At 37.2% G+C, this 18,974-nt stretch overlaps 4 protein-coding genes across 4 annotated transcripts in view; 3 read left to right on the forward strand and 1 right to left on the reverse strand.

The window, feature by feature from the left end:
• Positions 1 to 18,974, reverse strand: part of LOC134848889 (pre-mRNA-splicing factor 38A-like) — a 273,870-nt gene that overhangs the window by 247,580 nt on the left and 7,316 nt on the right. The gene's annotated exons all lie outside the window — the stretch shown is intronic.
• LOC134848838 (lipase maturation factor 2-like) overlaps positions 1 to 18,974 on the forward strand; it is a 181,307-nt gene that overhangs the window by 117,108 nt on the left and 45,225 nt on the right. The window lies entirely within an intron of this gene.
• LOC134848881 (zinc finger protein 148-like) lies at positions 9,956 to 14,074 on the forward strand. Its single transcript, XM_063866402.1, has 2 exons — positions 9,956 to 10,040; positions 12,808 to 14,074. Exon 2 carries the CDS (start codon positions 12,882 to 12,884, stop codon positions 13,968 to 13,970), a length of 1,089 nt encoding a protein of 362 aa, XP_063722472.1. The 5' UTR covers positions 9,956 to 10,040; positions 12,808 to 12,881; the 3' UTR covers positions 13,971 to 14,074.
• LOC134839849 (zinc finger Y-chromosomal protein 1-like) lies at positions 14,122 to 18,691 on the forward strand. The gene is made up of 3 exons (XM_063855475.1): positions 14,122 to 14,137; positions 14,622 to 14,771; positions 17,529 to 18,691. Exons 1-3 carry the CDS (start codon positions 14,122 to 14,124, stop codon positions 18,689 to 18,691), a joined length of 1,329 nt encoding a protein of 442 aa, XP_063711545.1.

Genomic DNA, 18,974 nt, shown 5'->3' on the forward strand with positions numbered 1-18,974 from the left:
GTCATAGCATCCGGTCCTGCGTTGCTGTTAGTTGTTGAGTCCCCCGGACCAGTCGTTGTACTCGACGTTCCATTCTTCATTATTGTTTTCGCAGCTGTTGGTGCTATGCTCACCGTGTCCCGGGTTAAGGGCAACGGTGTCGATTGCCGTTTGTTCCTTTGTGGTTCCACAAAGTCAACTCTGGTGCCTTGCGTACGATCCGCTGCCGGTCTTTCTTGTGAAGTAGAATTTCTCAAGATTGCATCCAATTTCGCCTGTATTGCACACGAACTTTCTGCCTGATTCTTGCTCATTGTGTCCATTCTCTTTTCCAGGCTACCTAATTGGCTGTTGACATCATCATATCGGTTTTTCAACTGTTGCATATCTTTTTTGATGTTCTTATCTCGTTCTTCATTGGTGGCTTCTACCTTGTCTGACATCTCCTTGAGTCTCTCGTCTGTTGCCTTAGCCAGGTTAAAATAACTATCCAGATACTCGTGTTTGTTGTATCTTAATTCTTTTCTTATCACCTCTCTGTCCTCTTCGCTGTGCTTCAGTTTTTTGTCGATCTGATTCAGTTTCGCCATCAAGTCACCTAGCTCAATAGTAGCCTCTTCATGGTCAGCCGTCGGTCTGTCTTTGGCCGTAGCTTCTGCTTTAGTCTGTTCCTCTCTTGGATTGGCTTCTGTCGTCTTCGTGCTCACTGTCCCAAATGTTCGTGCTCTTTCAGCTTTTGGTTCTTCAGTCATGTTTTCTTTCGTTTTTATTCCGACCATCATCGCCAACCTTTCTGTAAAAGATGTCTTTTTTACTTGAGAGTCTTCTTTCACCCTTCCTAATACTGTTGCCTATTGCATCTTCCACATTGTCTATTGGTGAGAACTCTATGGGTTTCGGGTTTGGTTCTTCTGCATTGGGCATTGGAGTTGACTCCGTCGCAATTTTCCCTGTTTCATCTACACTTTGATCGGGTGTCTCTAGATCAATCTCGATGGTGGGTTCTACTCGTTCCCCTTCTGTGCCCTCTTTTGCTCTGTTCTCCGTTGTGCTCCTTGTGCTGACCATGTTAACTGAAAAGCTCTTCTTTGTTTTCTTCGGACCCATTGATGTTGCTTTGCGTAGCGACGAATTGTTCCTTTGTGGTTCCACAAAGTCAACTCTGGTGCCTTGCGTACGATCCGCTGCCGGTCTTTCTTGTGAAGTAGAATTTCTCAAGATTGCATCCAATTTCGCCTGTATTGCACACGAACTTTCTGCCTGATTCTTGCTCATTGTGTCCATTCTCTTTTCCAGGCTACCTAATTGGCTGTTGACATCATCATATCGGTTTTTCAACTGTTGCATATCTTTTTTGATGTTCTTATCTCGTTCTTCATTGGTGGCTTCTACCTTGTCTGACATCTCCTTGAGTCTCTCGTCTGTTGCCTTAGCCAGGTTAAAATAACTATCCAGATACTCGTGTTTGTTGTATCTTAATTCTTTTCTTATCACCTCTCTGTCCTCTTCGCTGTGCTTCAGTTTTTTGTCGATCTGATTCAGTTTCGCCATCAAGTCACCTAGCTCAATAGTAGCCTCTTCATGGTCAGCCGTCGGTCTGTCTTTGGCCGTAGCTTCTGCTTTAGTCTGTTCCTCTCTTGGATTGGCTTCTGTCGTCTTCGTGCTCACTGTCCCAAATGTTCGTGCTCTTTCAGCTTTTGGTTCTTCAGTCATGTTTTCTTTCGTTTTTATTCCGACCATCATCGCCAACCTTTCTGTAAAAGATGTCTTTTTTACTTGAGAGTCTTCTTTCACCCTTCCTAATACTGTTGCCTATTGCATCTTCCACATTGTCTATTGGTGAGAACTCTATGGGTTTCGGGTTTGGTTCTTCTGCATTGGGCATTGGAGTTGACTCCGTCGCAATTTTCCCTGTTTCATCTACACTTTGATCGGGTGTCTCTAGATCAATCTCGATGGTGGGTTCTACTCGTTCCCCTTCTGTGCCCTCTTTTGCTCTGTTCTCCGTTGTGCTCCTTGTGCTGACCATGTTAACTGAAAAGCTCTTCTTTGTTTTCTTCGGACCCATTGATGTTGCTTTGCGTAGCGACGAATTATATTTTGCTTCGGTAGATCTTTTTTCAGCTACCGGTGCCCTGCTCCGCCTCATTATTTACAATTGTTATTATTTACAGTATTATTATCTACAAAATTTCTACTCTAAGGTTAAAACTCTAAGTAAAAAGAAATTGACAATTCGCTAAAAACAATTTTTCTTAAACTCTTGAAAACTTTTATGTGTTAGGTTAGGATAGGGAATGTGTTGTTATAATTGGTTACTTCAACCTAACTTAGTACTCTTGTAGTACCCCCTTCCTAATACTGTTCCAAGACTTTCTATCTACCGTCCCAAGACTATTCAGTGTTGTCCCAGTACTTCTTATTGGTATCCTCAGACCAATGTCCCAAGACCAACGTCCCTAGACCAACGTCTCAAGACCAACGTCCCAAGACTAACGTCCCGAGACCAATGTCCCAAGACTAGCGTCCCAAGATTAATGTCCCAAGACCAATGTCCCAAGACTAGCGTCCCAAGATTAATGTCCCAAGACCAATGGCCCAAGATCAACGTCCCAAGACCAATGGCCCAAGACTAATGTCCCAAGACTAACGTCCCAAGACCAATGGTCCAAGACCAACGTCCCAAGACTAATGTCCCAAGACCAATGTCCCAAGACTAACGTCCCAAGACCAATGGCCCAAGACTAACGTCCCAAGACCAATGGCCCAAGACCAACGTCCCAAGACTAATGTCCCAAGACCAACGTCCCAAGACTAACGTCCCAAGACCAATGGCCCAAGACTGTTTTGTACCAAGACTGCTCTGGTCCAAGACTGCCCCAAGGCTGCACTGTCCCAAGACTGTGTTGCCCCAAGACTGTCCCCAGACTGCAATGTCCCAAGACTTCTTCGGTACTGGCCCAAGACTCGTCACTGAGTGTCTGGATATCGGATCTTTTTCTTCTTCGTTGTAGGGACTTCTTGATTCACTGTACCTTGTACCACCACTCAAGCTCTAGTGAAAATCCCAAAAACCCTCTCTTAATGGCCAAATGCTAACCCCTCTTTTTGAATTACCTCTTTTTCTATGTTCCAAGCAACTTGAAACCAAAACCTGTGCGCAGGTATCTTGTGATCACCTGTTCGTATAAAAACCAATCGCAAATCCTCACCAAAATGCAACAATAAATAAAAAAAAAATTTTTAAACAAGAAAAAATAATAAAACAGAGAAATCAACCAACCTAAAATTCAAAGGAGACAAATGTCGACCTTCTGTCGAAAAAAATTGTCTGGTACCTAACTGCCACGCGTTTTCCTCCCCCCACTAGCGATCTTATGGGGTATCACAAAAACTGTCTATATCCGTTCACCCCTACCAATCCAACCAGCGTTACCAATCTTAACTCGAGTTAAATTTTGGATATCCACCTATTATTACCAACGCGTGTTGATGGCTAATGTAACTAAATCAACGATGTCGATTAATTAGTTACTCTGATTTTCCCCCTTTTTACAATTTACAACCGCCAACCTCTAACCTAACCAGCCCCCCTACTAACCTCCCCCCTCTTTAGCCCCCCTCTTAAGCCGAAAAATCCCTTAAGCGCCGGGTGCTAAACCTCTCGAGAGAAAACCGTAGACCTGTTTCCAGGCCTGCTTGAGTAAAAACTGCCTCAAAACAATGGGACTCCGCTTATCCAATTTTACACTTATTTCCTATAATGTAATGTGGATTCTAACGATACCCGTTGTTCGACTTGAGAACACCCGTGTGCGTCCTCTTGTAGTGGTCCTGTGCTGGTTGTCTCTGTTCTGCACTTGACAGCAGAACCACTTTCCCACTCGACTGGTCACCTCTTCCAATCAAGTCTCCTAGTGGTCCGTTTCGATCCTTGTGAACCACTTTCCCACTCGACTGGTCACCCTTTCCAGTCAAGTCTCCTAGTGGTCCGGTTGGGTCGCAATCTATCTGAAAACCCTTAACAACGCCCCCCACTCGGGCACCTTACTGAAGTCACTGGTTTAAATTGCTAGATTGATCGAAACGATCGGTCTTATAAAACAGTATGTGTATACTATTTAATTAATACAAAGGTTTGATCCAACTAATTTGGTATCAAAGTCACTGTCTTTTTTCGTTTTATGGTTTTTGTTCCTATTTGTATTCTTTTTTGCTCGTGTTTTTGTCCCCCTAGTTGCCCCCCTTCACTCGGTTAGCTAAGCCTCGTTCGGAGAGCGTACCAGGAAGTTTTCTTGAGTTTTCTTAAAAAGCTATCACGGTACAACCGGAAGGCTTACACGTTCCCGCTGAACCGTACCACCGGTACTCTAGAATCGGCATGTAGCCCGGAGCTGTGTCAAGTGGGTTCGACTCCGTAGTCATGATGTCGTAAAAACACCCAGGAGCGCCATAAAAACACTATGTAACATTCGTCTACTGCAGTCACACATGAGGCTTAAGAAAAATAGGCCCTATAACCATTGGCTCAAGAGTCAGGGACACTATCTCTTGTGTTTTTCCACCTCAAGAACGGTCGGAGCCAATTCGGTTCGCTTGCGACATGAGACTGGAACCCGTTACAGCTTAAAGGCCACTACCAAAATACCCCCCACTCTAGAAATAAAAACGTCCCCATACTTAGGTCTCGAAATACCCAAAATACATGAACGCCGTTAAAAACCGGGTCGGAACAATCCGCTTAGTTACTTTTTATTAGACAGTGGAACTTTGATCCATTTCAGATGGATCAACCTAAAACTCGCCTTATCTCAACATAACTATCATAAAATACACTCAAGAAATTTAAATTGAGAACTCACATGTCGATGCACTTGAGTATGAGGAGTAACTAAAAGATGAGCAGCTTGAGAATCAAATTATATAACTAAATAAGTTTGATGCTAATTAGTTTTAACAACAGAAGTAAGTTCTGTCTCAAGAATCAAAGTTTCTGAATGAACCATTGGGACACTCGAGTTGCCCACTCTTCCATTGAATGTTCACTCCTTTCCGTTCGAATAGTCGTCCTTTCTCAAGTCTGTATTCTATTCTCCTGTTTTCAGGATGAGACAGCTCTACTCTCTTATTATTTCGTATCGAGAAATTGCGAATAGCAATTTCCTGCCTTTTTCTTGAGTAGTTTCCCGCAATTGTTAATTCGGACGTTCTCGTTTTTATTTTGCGTTTTCAGTTGGTTCGAGAAAACTGAGCATGACAGGCTCCATTCGAAATTTTTAAAATTAAAACTTCACTCCAAATTTACGTGTTTCTCAAGGTCAAACCTCCAGACATGACCGACTGGCACAGGTTGGCGAGAGGCTTTGGAAAATAAGATAAATATGAAAGATAGTGAGGATTGCGTGGAGGATTGCGTGGAAAATTTCTACTAAGGAGGGTTGCTAAGGGGCTTAGCTGACTCCGGAGGGTTGCTTCGGAAGGTTCCCCAAAAATCGAGAAAACGGATGATTTTACCGCTGTAAAGCCTCCAATTGTACTCTAATTGACCTAAAACTAGGTTAGCTGAATTGTTGGGTTACAATGGAAATTTTTAGTTGATGATTATTTATTTATATACGCCTAAGGTGAGTATATTTACCTATTTAAACCTGACTGAGATTTTTAGCCTGTTTAGGACACATATTCATTTTGTGGCGACCTGGTAGGTTTTGGGTACACTCGCTCGAAGAGGGTGAGTACCTCATTACGTATCCTAGCCACAGAGTTTCTTAATTTTAATATTGAGGGCAGCTGCATAAATGAATGATTATACTTTGTGAGTGACACTCAGGACATTACTCATAGTGCAAACTTTGTTAAAATGTTAGAAGGCAGTGAAATGTAGTACGGAGCCATTTATGACACGCAGTGAGTTGAGGTGACGTAGATAAATTTCATTTTCTAAGGCGATTTGTAAGTTGATCATAGAAAACTGGATCACCACATGAAGATCACGCTGAGTTATGCGTTCATTAGTGATATTGAAGGGGACACTCCGGGAGTGTGTGCCGTTCCAAGGAATTGGCACAGTCGAACCCTCCGACGAGAACAAAACGGACGTTAATGACGATAAGGACGAATTCGTGATGAAAAGGAGGTTCGAAATGATCTGGAATTTTTAAATTTTTAAATTTTGATTGTCAACAGATTATTTCCTGGAAACGTAGAAAACGGCCATTTTGACCAGAAAAAAACTAGAAAAAACCAACGAACGAGAACATCGAACGAACAAGTCGAGAAAAACCAGAGAAAAAACGGAGTCTTTTATCCTGACGATCAGGCATGATAAGATACTTAACTGAGGCAGATAGGAAGAAACGAGGCTTCAGTGGGACAGCCGGAGCGGATCCGTACCCTCCCGTGCCACGAGATTGATGAGATAAGAGCGTTATCTCAGGAGGAGAACGGAATTGGAGGACCGGTGCCCAGAGACTGAGTAGACTGTAATACACACTTTTTAGCTGCTGTGATGATCTGAAAAGTTGAACTAACTCCGATTTTATATAGTATTTCAGAGCATGAGTAGCTAGAAAGAGGGAAGGTCAATCCATCCCCAATGGATTTAGTTTATAACTATCACTAAAAACATTGTTAAAAATGGATTTCGTGCCGTATTTTCAATAGTAATCACGTATTCTGGGATCCGAGACCCAGCTATGTGGTTATTTTCGCATGTAAACGAAAGCTGATGAAAAGTCATTTGACTGATTGCCTAAAAATGGTAAGTTTTTACTTAAGCGACTGACTGTTTTTAATTTTTCTTAATTGGCGCGAAATTGTAATAGTTCATGGCTTTCCCGCCAAAATTCAACTAAACATGGCATTTCGTATTTTCAAAAATTTTTCCACTAATTTCTTTTCGTGAAAATGTCAATTAGGCACTCCCGATGGTGCAAAAGCGTCCGAAAGGGTTCTAGTTTTTCATGAACGGAACCTTCTATGTTTAGCAACATGGAAGACAGCCTTCCTTATCTATATTCTTTTTTCTGTCAACTAAATGTTTTTTATAGTGATTTTGTAAGTTGTGTTAAAGTGCCGATAAGCTAGTTTTCTGCAGTTGCTGATGATGACTTTAAAGAAATGAAAGCAGTTTTCATTTCAACATTTGATTATTGACCTTGTTTTTCATAGTCCTATAATTTTTTCTCTTCCATTTATTCACTAAAGTTTGAATGGAACTCGTATTTCTCATGTATCTTTTTTCTTTTAGAAATTTCGATTGTTGGAGTTTAATGTTAACTCATACGAATCAGTAAGAGTGAAACACCTTCGCATATGTTTTTTGTTCCATTAATGATTGTAATTGATAAACCGTTTGTAGATCTCGCGAAGTAGAAGAATGCAATCTTTAGCTTCCAGAAAAAGTTTTTTCAGGCGGATGAAGTATGACGAGAAATGACAATAGTTCGCCAAGCTCGAAACTGCCTATTTTGCTAGATGATTTGATTATAGCATCATCTTCTCGAAAATCTGCAACCGGAAAACTTTTATCGGCAGAATGCTTCTTCATAATAGAATGCAGGTAAATAGGGTTGTTGAAGAATTTTGACCGAATACTTTTTTCAACCGAAAAATAATAAATGAGATAAAAAATCAATCGCAAAATACAATTGGTCAATAAATTTAAATTTTTTTAGGATGTGTTTCAATTTGTTCCGAACGGTTGGCGCATTCGTAAACCACAAAGAAAGCAAATGTCTGAAATCTGCATCTGACAAGTCTGGAGGTGAGTGTTTCCAATATATTTGCTCTCCAGCTAGGTAAGCAAATAAGCATGCACTTAGCAATGAAAGCAAAATGGAATCAAGACCATTTTAAATACAGAATACAAATTAATCTAATCGGCCTGCTAGTTTTTTTTCGACAAATTCTCATAGGTTTTCTGAATGTATGAATCTTTGGGATCATTGGAAATATCATTAAGTTTTAATAAATGACATCTAAAGAGGTTATCATGGGATTTTGCGCGCGAAATTAAAAACTGTTTCCAAAAAAATGAAATTTTTTTTGGCGTTTGGTGTAGTTGGACAATAGGGGAAAAAGAATCACGTGAAGAAGCCTTCTTATGATTCTTTTTCGTCTATTGTATTTGGATGTGTTTCACTTTTTTAAAGTTTTTTTTCTTCTTTTTGTATCTGGCTCCACGCATAATCATCGGAATGGGTCGACTGATTTATCATATTAAAGCCCTTTTAATTGTGATTCAAACAACAATAAAAATTTTTGAAAGACAATTTTTCAGTGTCGAGAAAAACCGGTCGGAAACTTTTGATTTTTGGTCTAATTTCGAGCTAGTAAGGATTAATAAAATCAGGTTAGCAGGCTTTCAAAAGCTTTTTTAAGCTTAAATTAAGCCGTGAAAACTCAATTTTACTCAAGTAATATCAGTTTTTGAAATTTCTTAGCTCCATTTTGTTAATATCCTTTTTTACATGTATCTTCTGTATTAAGTTTCATCTTTTTTAGTTTGTATGTTCTCAGCACTGTGATATATTCGTCGGTGGGCTTAATACAGTTTTACCAGATATCGTTTTTATCACATTTTGGGAGTCAAAACCTTCAAATACTCCAAAAATTCTGCAAAAAAAATAAGAAAAACTTTTAAATTTAGTTTTTCGTTTTCCTAGTCCTTTTTCTACAGAAACTGTTTTCTATTTGATTGGTCTATGTGATTGTCGAATATACTTAGTTTCTCTTAGTAACTCTTTTTATCACAATACACAGAAAAATTGACTTTCTTTTGAAGAAAAGACTGGTGGGAACATTCTCTGCTATTTGCACAGAAACCGGTTATCCTTGTTTCTATTTTTTTTGTTCAACTCTTTTTATCTTAACACACAGAAAATTTGACTTTCTTTTGAAGAAAAGACTAGTGGGAACATTCTCTGCTATTTGCACAGTAACCGGTTATCCTTGTTTTGCTTGAATTAAGTATTCAGCGGTTATTTCAAAAAGTTTGAAATAAGTAACCAGAGAGAGGAATGCTATCAGGGTTCTCCAGTGGTTGCGAGTTTGGCCTCCAAATATGAATACCCAAATCTTTTTAGTTCACGAGTTACAACGATTTTAGTGATTTTTTATTCAAAAATTTTCAGGAAACTTAGATTTCTTAGTTTTGACAAAATTCGGTATTCCTAACCCTGTAGTTGGTTGCTGTCAGGTTACTCTCAGAGGTTGCAAGTCTTGCCTCCAAATGTAACTGCTTTAAGTTTCCGACTTTTGTTAAGGTTTTTCAAAGTGTTTAAAAAACCGATATTTAAAAAAATTCAAAAATGTGGATGTTCACATCCCCATTAGCTGGGCGCTTCTTTTATTTTCAAGATATGGCATTTTTTCAATGTTTAAAAAAACATAATTAACTTTGAAATTCCCAACTCCATAATGAGTTGCTCTCAGGTTATTCTCAGTAGTTGCAAATCTTACCTACAATTTTGACTGTTTAGACCCTTTTAGTTTTCGAGATATGACGTGTTTATGGTTTTTCTAAACTTGACTTAAAACAAACTTGAATTTGAAAAAACTCTACAAAATTTGAAATTACCAACCCTGTAATTGGGTGCTGCCAGGTTACTCTCAGAGGTTGACATAAAATAGTAGCATTGGAGGGTTTGTTCACATTTTTTAAATTTAAAAATTGATTAAGATTTTTGTAAATCCCGGTGCGAATAGGGAAAATCTCAATTGATTCGGCGTTGCAAATTTTGTTTTTTTTTATCAAAAAGTTATTAAGACAAGTTCTTGAAGTTTGAACAGTTTGGTGTCAGTTGATAGTATGACAATTTTACATGGTTGTGAATTTTGGGGTGTAGATAAAGTTAAATGTGCTGCAAACTTCTGTAGATGACCACTGGCACTGTATCTTGAGAAAAATAATAAATGAGATAAAAAATCAATCGCAAAATACAATTGGTCATTAAATTTAAATTTTTTTAGGATTTGTTTCAATTTGTTCCGAACGGTTGGCGCATTCGTAAACCACAAAGAAAGCAAATGTCTGAAATCTGCATCTGACAAGTCTGGAGGTGAGTGTTTCCAATATATTTGCTCTCCAGCTAGGTAAGCAAATAAGCATGCACTTAGCAATGAAAGCAAAATGGAATCAAGACCATTTTAAATACAGAATACAAATTAATCTAATCGGCCTGCTAGTTTTTTTTCGACAAATTCTCATAGGTTTTCTGAATGTATGAATCTTTGGGATCATTGGAAATATCATTAAGTTTTAATAAATGACATCTAAAGAGGTTATCATGGGATTTTGCGCGCGAAATTAAAAACTGTTTCCAAAAAAATGAAATTTTTTTTGGCGTTTGCTGTAGTTGGACAATAGGGGAAAAAGAATCACGTGAAGAAGCCTTCTCATGATTCTTTTTCGTCTATTGTATTTGGATGTGTTTCACTTTTTTTAAAGTTTTTTTTCTTCTTTTTGTATCTGGCTCCACGCATAATCATCGGAATGGGTCGACTGATTTATCATATTAAAGCCCTTTCAATTGTGATTCAAACAACAATAAAAAATTTTGAAAGTCAATTTTTCAGTGTCGAGAAAAACCGGTCGGAAACTTTTGATTTTTGGTCTAATTTCGAGCTAGTAAGGATTAATAAAATCAGGTTAGCAGGCTTTCAAAAGCTTTTTTAAGCTTAAATTAAGCCGTGAAAACTCAATTTTACTCAAGTAATATCAGTTTTTGAAATTTCTTAGCTCCATTTTGTTAATATCCTTTTTTACATGTATCTTCTGTATTAAGTTTCATCTTTTTTAGTTTGTATGTTCTCAGCACTGTGATATATTAATCGGTGGGCTTAATACAGTTTTACCAGATATCGTTTTTATCACATTTTGGGAGTCAAAACCTTCAAATACTCCAAAAATTCTGCAAAAAAAATTAGAAAAATTTTTAAATTTTGTTTTTCGTTTTCCTAGGCATTTTTCTACAGAAACTGTTTTCTATTTGATTGGTCTATATGATTATCGAATATACTTAGTTTCTCTTAGTTACTCTTTTTATCACAACACACAGAAAAATTGACTTTCTTTTGAAGAAAAGACTGGTGGGAACATTCTCTGCTATTTGCACAGAAACCGGTTATCCTTTTTTCTATTTTTTTGTTCAACTCTTTTTATCATAGCACACAGAAAATTTGACCTTCTTTTGAAAAGACTGGTGGGAACATTCTCTGCAATTTGCACTGTAACCGGTTATCCTTGTTTTGCTTTAATTAAGTACTCAGCGGTTATTTCAAAAAGTTTGAAATAAGTAACCAGAGAGAGGAATGCTATCAGGGTTCTCCAGTGGTTGCGAGTTTGGCCTCCATATATGAATATTCAAATCTTTTTAGTTCACGAATTACAACGATTTTAGTGATTTTTTATTCAAAATATTTCAGGAACCTTAGATTTCTTAATTTTCACAAAATTCGGAATTCCTAAACCTGTAGTTGGTTGCTGTCAGGTTACTCTCAAAGGTTGCAAGTCTTGCCTCCAAATGTAACTGCTTTAAGTTTCCGACTTTTGTTAACGTTTTTCAAAGTGTTTAAAAAACCGATATTTAAAAAAATTCAAAAATGTGGATGTTCACATCCCCATTAGCTGGGCGCTTCTTTTATTTTCAAGATCTGGCATTTTTTCAATGTTTAAAAAAACATAATTAACTTTGAAATTCCCAACCCCATAATGAGTTGCTCTCAGGTTATTCTCAGTAGTTGCAAATCTTACCTACAATTTTGACTGTTTAGACCCTTTTAGTTTTCGAGATATGACGTGTTTATGGTTTTTCTAAACTTGACTTAAAACAAACTTGAATTTGAAAAAACTCTACAAAATTTGAAATTACCAACCCTGTAATTAGGTGCTGTCAGGTTACTCTCAGAGGTTGACATAAAATAGTAGCATTGGAGGGTTTGTTCACATTTTTTAAATTTAAAAATTGATTAAGATTTTTGTAAATCCCGGTGCGAATAGGGAAAATCTCAATTGATTCGGGTTGCAAACTTTGTTTTTTTTATCAAAAAGTTATTAACACAAGTTCTTGAAGTTTGAACAGTTTGGTGTCAGTTGATGCAAGATGTAACTAAATCAGTTTTTTTTTCAAATTCCTTGAATTTTTTAACGCTTTTTCGCTTTGTCAACTATCTTTTGTTTTCTTTTTCCTTTTTTTTTCGTTTTCGAGCATGACATCTAATTGTTCATAGACCGCCCCTCCCTAGAATATCGACCTCTCGTAATGTTTTAAGGGGGGTGTTAAGGTACCCCACAGAATTTTTTTTACCCCAAGTTTTGGAAATGTATGCGGTTTTTAACTGCTCGCAATAAGCTACCTTTTAAAAAATCTGCAGGAGTCTGCATTAAATTACTAAAACTTCATGCCGACTACGTACGATTTTTAATGTTCAAGAAAGTTTTGGTCTCCATTTCTGCATAAAAGAAATCAGAATTGATCCAAAGTTATGAGACCCCCTTAATATTTTTGGACCCACCGCCATGAGAAACGTTCTTTTAAGTTCTGCAGAGTACTCTTCGGGTAGTGGGAACGTCGAATTCCTGAAGTCAACTGCGTCCGACCTCACCCGAAATTCTGCTCCTGAATGAGACGATATTCATAGCATCCCTCATTTTATTGTTTTCAAATGTTATGAATGGCTTAATAAGTTCAAACTGTTCTGTCCGATTTGTCGTTTCAAGTTGTAAGGTTTTTCGAAAATAGCGTTATAGAAGCATTCTATGCTACTTGCAGAGGAAGAGGCTATTTTTTGGCAGTAAGACAACCTTCGAATTTGTTTTTTTTTTAGATGAAGATACAGAAGGTGATCAGTCTGGTGTCATAACATGTGAAAAATGCGGTCGGCAGTTCGATAATTATACTATGAAGCTTCGCCATGATGAATATTTTCATGCTGAAAGTACGCCGATTAAGTCAGCACCGAAATACCCCTCGACGAATAGTGGTAATCGTAATAACGATGATGTCAACGGGGACCACAGTAGTCAAAATTCTACAGATCTCCGAAAACGACTGTCGCCCACGGTAGAAAAATTATCGCCAGAAACAAATATTAATCCAGGCATGCAATGCCAGCAGTGTACTAAGTGGTTTCCATCTGCTGAAAAACTAAAAGCTCATTTGAACTCTGATTGTCCAAATAGGATAGCAAATCGAAACACATCGTCCCAAATTGCAAGACGTGTTTCGGAATCAACGAGACTGGCAAAAATAAGCTCAACATCTCTGATATGCGACTATTGCGACAGTGAATTTAAACTCGATCGAACGAAAGAAAGACACATGCAAAAGTTTCATGCAGAAAAACTAGCATTACCTAAAACCATTAATAAAGTGTTTAGTTGTGAGAAATGTCACAGAATGTATAGTGATGAAGCTAGTTTAAATAGACATCTAGAAGCTATTCATACGGAATCGGTTATACCAAAAAGTCCAATAAAACAAAAAGAAAAGATTCCTAGTAAACAACATTCTCAGCCTGCTAATAAAAAGCGACGCACAAGTGAGAAATTAGAACCATTAAAGCTGGGATCAAAACCCAATTCGACGAAGCCTACAGAGTATCAGAATGGAAATACAGATAGTCCTACAGAAAATGACGATGTTTCCATTTACTGTGACGAAGACAATATGCAATGTTTAATTTGTCTAGCTAAGCTACCCAGTTTAGAAGAGCTGAAATCACACATAGAATCGGAACATTCGACTAATTCGTGCGTCGATGAGCCGAGTCCAATTACCGAACCCGAAAATGTAGAAGGTGCTCAATATTTATCTGATTTTCCTACCAATGATTGGACCTCCGAATTAATAGATAAAAATGGCGAGGCTGACACTGATATTGAAAATTTAGAATGTGGAATTTGTGGCAAAAAATGCAAAACAAAATCAGATTTTGAAACTCATATTTCTATTCCTCATAAAATTGCTATTCGGGAAACTGTAGGTTAGCTTTTGTTGTTTTTGTACGTGCCAATGCATTAATTTGATATTTGATGTCTTTTAATGTGCAATTCGATCTATTTATCGATTTTTCAAAGATAACTATCGAAAAATGTCTTGTTTCTCAAGTTTTCTACTGATAAAATTCAAGAGCTAAAGTATGACAGCTATGGCGAGTGAAAACTGACTCTGATTCAGATATGAATTGTCGGCTATGTTTTTTGCTAGCAGCAGAACCAGTTTTGACAGATGTTGCCACTTGAACTGTTTCTCGACTTAGTCAAGTGAAAATAAAAGCACCAGTGGCCGAATCTTTGTTTTAGTTCTTTGATTTTTGATAGCTGCGGTACCAAGTTAAGAGTTCTTTCTGAAATGCAATGCGGTTTGTCTGTAAGTCCAAAACGAGTCAATTTGCTATGAATGTTGAAAAAACTTTATGCGATGGAAAGAACGTACAATATACGTTCGGATCTCTCGGGTCCATTCGTTATTGGTCTCGTGATTAATAGACAGAAGTTACAATTTTTTTCAGTACTGGAAAATTATGCTTTGCGTCGTGAAACAAGAATGTGCCGCCAAATTTTTTGATTGGGTGGTGGAATTTAGCCCTGGCTGTCATTGCTTAAGTTGGTATTCAAATTCAGATGCATTATGGTTAAGAAAAGCAAGCGCTATATCAACAAGGTCAAAGCGTGACCTTCCAGTTGGTCGATAAACCTCACGCAGACCCCTCGGGTTTCGAAGCCGACAACGTCCGAGTGTGGCATGCGACGAGTGACGAGAAGCGCAAGGAAGAACAATTAGCCTGTGGTATTTATTTTGAAGACGACTATGACTACACTCGGCACCTGAGAGACCGATTCAAAGACCATTTTAAATACAAATTAATCTAATCGGCCTGCTAGTTTTTTTTCGACAAATTCTCATAGGTTTTCTGAATGTATGAATCTTTGGGATCATTGGAAATATCTTTAAATTTTAATAAATGACATCTTAAGAGGTTATCATGGGATTTTGCGCGCGAAATTAAAAACTGTTTCCAAAAAAAATGAAATTTTTTTTGGCGTTTGTTGTAGTTGGACAATAGGGGAAAAAGAATCACATGAAGAAGCCTTCTTATGATTCTTTTTCGTCTATTGTATTTGGATGTGCTTCACTTTTTTAAAGTTTTTTTTCTTCTTTTTATATCTGGCTCTACGCATAATCATCGGAATGGGTTGACTGATTTATCATATTAAAGCCCTTTCAATTGTGATTCAAACAACAATAAAAATTTTTGAAAGTCAATTTTTCAGTGTCGAGAAAAACCGGTCGGAAACTTTTGATTTTTGGTCTAATTTCGAGCTAGTAAGGATTAATAAAATCAGGTTAGCAGGCTTTCAAAAGCTTTTTTAAGCTTAAATTAAGCCGTGAAAACTCAATTTTACTCAAGTAATATCAGTTTTTGAAATTTCTTAGCTCCATTTTGTTAATATCCTTTTTTACATGTATCTTCTGTATTAAGTTTCATCTTTTTTAGTTTGTATGTTCTCAGCACTGTGATATATTCGTCGGTGGGCTTAATACAGTTTTACCAGATATCGTTTTTATCACATTTTGGGAGTCAAAACCTTCAAATACTCCAAAAATTCTGCAAAAAAAATTAGAAAAATTTTTAAATTTTGTTTTTCGTTTTCCTAGGCATTTTTCTACAGAAACTGTTTTCTATTTGATTGGTCTATATGATTGTCGAATATACATAGTTTCTCTTAGTTGCTCTTTTTATCACAACACACAGAAAAATTGACTTTCTTTTGAAGAAAAGACTGGTGGGAACATTCTCTGCTATTTGCACAGAAACCGGTTATCCTTTTTTCTATTTTTTTGTTCAACTCTTTTTATCATAGCACACAGAAAATTTGACTTTCTTTTGAAGAAAAGACTGGTGGGAACATTCTCTGCAATTTGCACTGTAACCGGTTATCCTTGTTTTGCTTTAATTAAGTACTCAGCGGTTATTTCAAAAAGTTTGAAATAAGTAACCAGAGAGAGGAATGCTATCAGGGTTCTCCAGTGGTTGCGAGTTTGGCCTCCATATATGAATATTCAAATCTTTTTAGTTCACGAAATACAACGATTTTAGTGATTTTTTATTCAAAATATTTCAGGAACCTTAGATTTCTTAATTTTCACAAAATTCGGAATTCCTAAACCTGTAGTTGGTTGCTGTCAGGTTACTCTCAAAGGTTGCAAGTCTTGCCTCCAAATGTAACTGCTTTAAGTTTCCGACTTTTGTTAACGTTTTTCAAAGTGTTTAAAAAACCGATATTTAAAAAAATTCAAAAATGTGGATGTTCACATCCCCATTAGCTGGGCGCTTCTTTTATTTTCAAGATCTGGCATTTTTTCAATGTTTAAAAAAACATAATTAACTTTGAAATTCCCAACCCCATAATGAGTTGCTCTCAGGTTATTCTCAGTAGTTGCAAATCTTACCTACAATTTTGACTGTTTAGACCCTTTTAGTTTTCGAGATATGACGTGTTTATGGTTTTTCTAAACTTGACTTAAAACAAACTTGAATTTGAAAAAACTCTACAAAATTTGAAATTACCAACCCTGTAATTAGGTGCTGTCAGGTTACTCTCAGAGGTTGACATAAAATAGTAGCATTGGAGGGTTTGTTCACATTTTTTAAATTTAAAAATTGATTAAGATTTTTGTAAATCCCGGTGCGAATAGGGAAAATCTCAATTGATTCGGCGTTGCAAACTTTGTTTATTTTATCAAAAAGTTATTAACACAAGTTCTTGAAGTTTGAACAGTTTGGTGTCAGTTGATGCAAGATGTAACTAAATCAGTTTTTTTTTCAAATTCCTTGAATTTTTTAACGCTTTTTCGCTTTGTCAACTATCTTTTGTTTTCTTTTTCCTTTTTTTTTCGTTTTCGAGCATGACATCTAATTGTTCATAGACCGCCCCTCCCTAGAATATCGACCTCTCGTAATGTTTTAAGGGGGGTGTTAAGGTACCCCACAGAATTTTTTTTACCCCAAGTTTTGGAAATGTATGCGGTTTTTAACTGCTCGCAATAAGCTACCTTTTAAAAAATCTGCAGGAGTCTGCATTAAATTACTAAAACTTCATGCCGACTACGTACGATTTTTAATGTTCAAGAAAGTTTTGGTCTCCATTTCTGCATAAAAGAAATCAGAATTGATCCAAAGTTATGAGACCCCCTTAATATTTTTGGACCCACCGCCATGAGAAACGTTCTTTTGTTCCCTTGCCGCGAATTAAGTTCTGCAGAGTACTCTTCGGGTAGTGGGAACGTCGAATTCCTGAAGTCAACTGCGTCCGACCTCACCCGAAATTCTGCTCCTGAATGAGACGATATTCATAGCATCCCTCATTTTATTGTTTTCAAATGTTATGAATGGCTTAATAAGTTCAAACTGTTCTGTCCGATTTGTCGTTTCAAGTTGTAAGGTTTTTCGAAAATAGCGTTATAGAAGCATTCTATGCTACTTGCAGAGGAAGAGGCTATTTTTTGGCAGTAAGACAACCTTCGAATTTGTTTTTTTTTTAGATGAAGATACAGAAGGTGATCAGTCTGGTGTCATAACATGTGAAAAATGCGGTCGGCAGTTCGATAATTATACTATGAAGCTTCGCCATGATGAATATTTTCATGCTGAAAGTACGCCGATTAAGTCAGCACCGAAATACCCCTCGACGAATAGTGGTAATCGTAATAACGATGATGTCAACGGGGACCACAGTAGTCAAAATTCTACAGATCTCCGAAAACGACTGTCGCCCACGGTAGAAAAATTATCGCCAGAAACAAATATTAATCCAGGCATGCAATGCCAGCAGTGTACTAAGTGGTTTCCATCTGCTGAAAAACTAAAAGCTCATTTGAACTCTGATTGTCCAAATATGATAGCAAATCGAAACACATCGTCCCAAATTGCAAGACGTGTTTCGGAATCAACGAGACTGGCAAAAATAAGCTCAACATCTCTGAAATGCGACTATTGCGACAGTGAATTTAAACTCAATCGAACGAAAGAAAGACACATGCAAAAGTTTCATGCAGAAAAACTAGCATTACCTAAAACCATTAATAAAGTGTTTAGTTGTGAGAAATGTCACAGAATGTATAGTGATGAAGCTAGTTTAAATAGACATGTAGAAGCTATTCATACGGAATCGGTTATACCAAAAAGTCCAATAAAACAAAAAGAAAAGATTCCTAGTAAACAACATTCTCAGCCTGTTAATAAAAAGCGACGCACAAGTGAGAAATTAGAACCATTAAAGCTGGGATCAAAACCCAATTCGACGAAGCCTACAGAGTATCAGAATGGAAATACAGATAGTCCTACAGAAAATGACGATGTTTCCATTTACTGTGACGAAGACAATATGCAATGTTTAATTTGTCTAGCTAAGCTACCCAGTTTAGAAGAGCTGAAATCACACATAGAATCGGAACATTCGACTAATTCGTGCGTCGATGAGCCGAGTCCAATTACCGAACCCGAAAATGTAGAAGGTGCTCAATATTTATCTGATTTTCCCACCAATGATTGGACCTCCGAATTAATAGATAAAAATGGCGAGGCTGACACTGATATTGAAAATTTAGAATGTGGAATTTGTGGCAAAAAATGCAAAACAAAATCAGATTTTGAAACTCATATTTCTATTCCTCATAAAATTGCTATTCGGGAAACTGTAGGTTAGCTTTTGTTGTTTTTGTACGTGCCAATGCATGAATTTGATATTTGATGTCTTTTAATGTGCAATTCGATCTATTTATCGATTTTTCAAAGATAACTATCGAAAAATGTCTTGTTTCTCAAGTTTTCTACTGATAAAATTCAAGAGCTAAAGTATGACAGCTATGGCGAGTGAAAACTGACTCTGATTCAGATATGAATTGTCGGCTATGTTTTTTGCTAGCAGCAGAACCAGTTTTGACAGATGTTGCCACTTGAACTGTTTCTCGACTTAGTCAAGTGAAAAT

This window comes from Symsagittifera roscoffensis, chromosome 1 (genome assembly GCF_963678635.1).
Source record: "Symsagittifera roscoffensis chromosome 1, txSymRosc1.1, whole genome shotgun sequence".
NCBI classification, from domain to species: Eukaryota; Metazoa; Xenacoelomorpha; order Acoela; family Convolutidae; genus Symsagittifera; species Symsagittifera roscoffensis.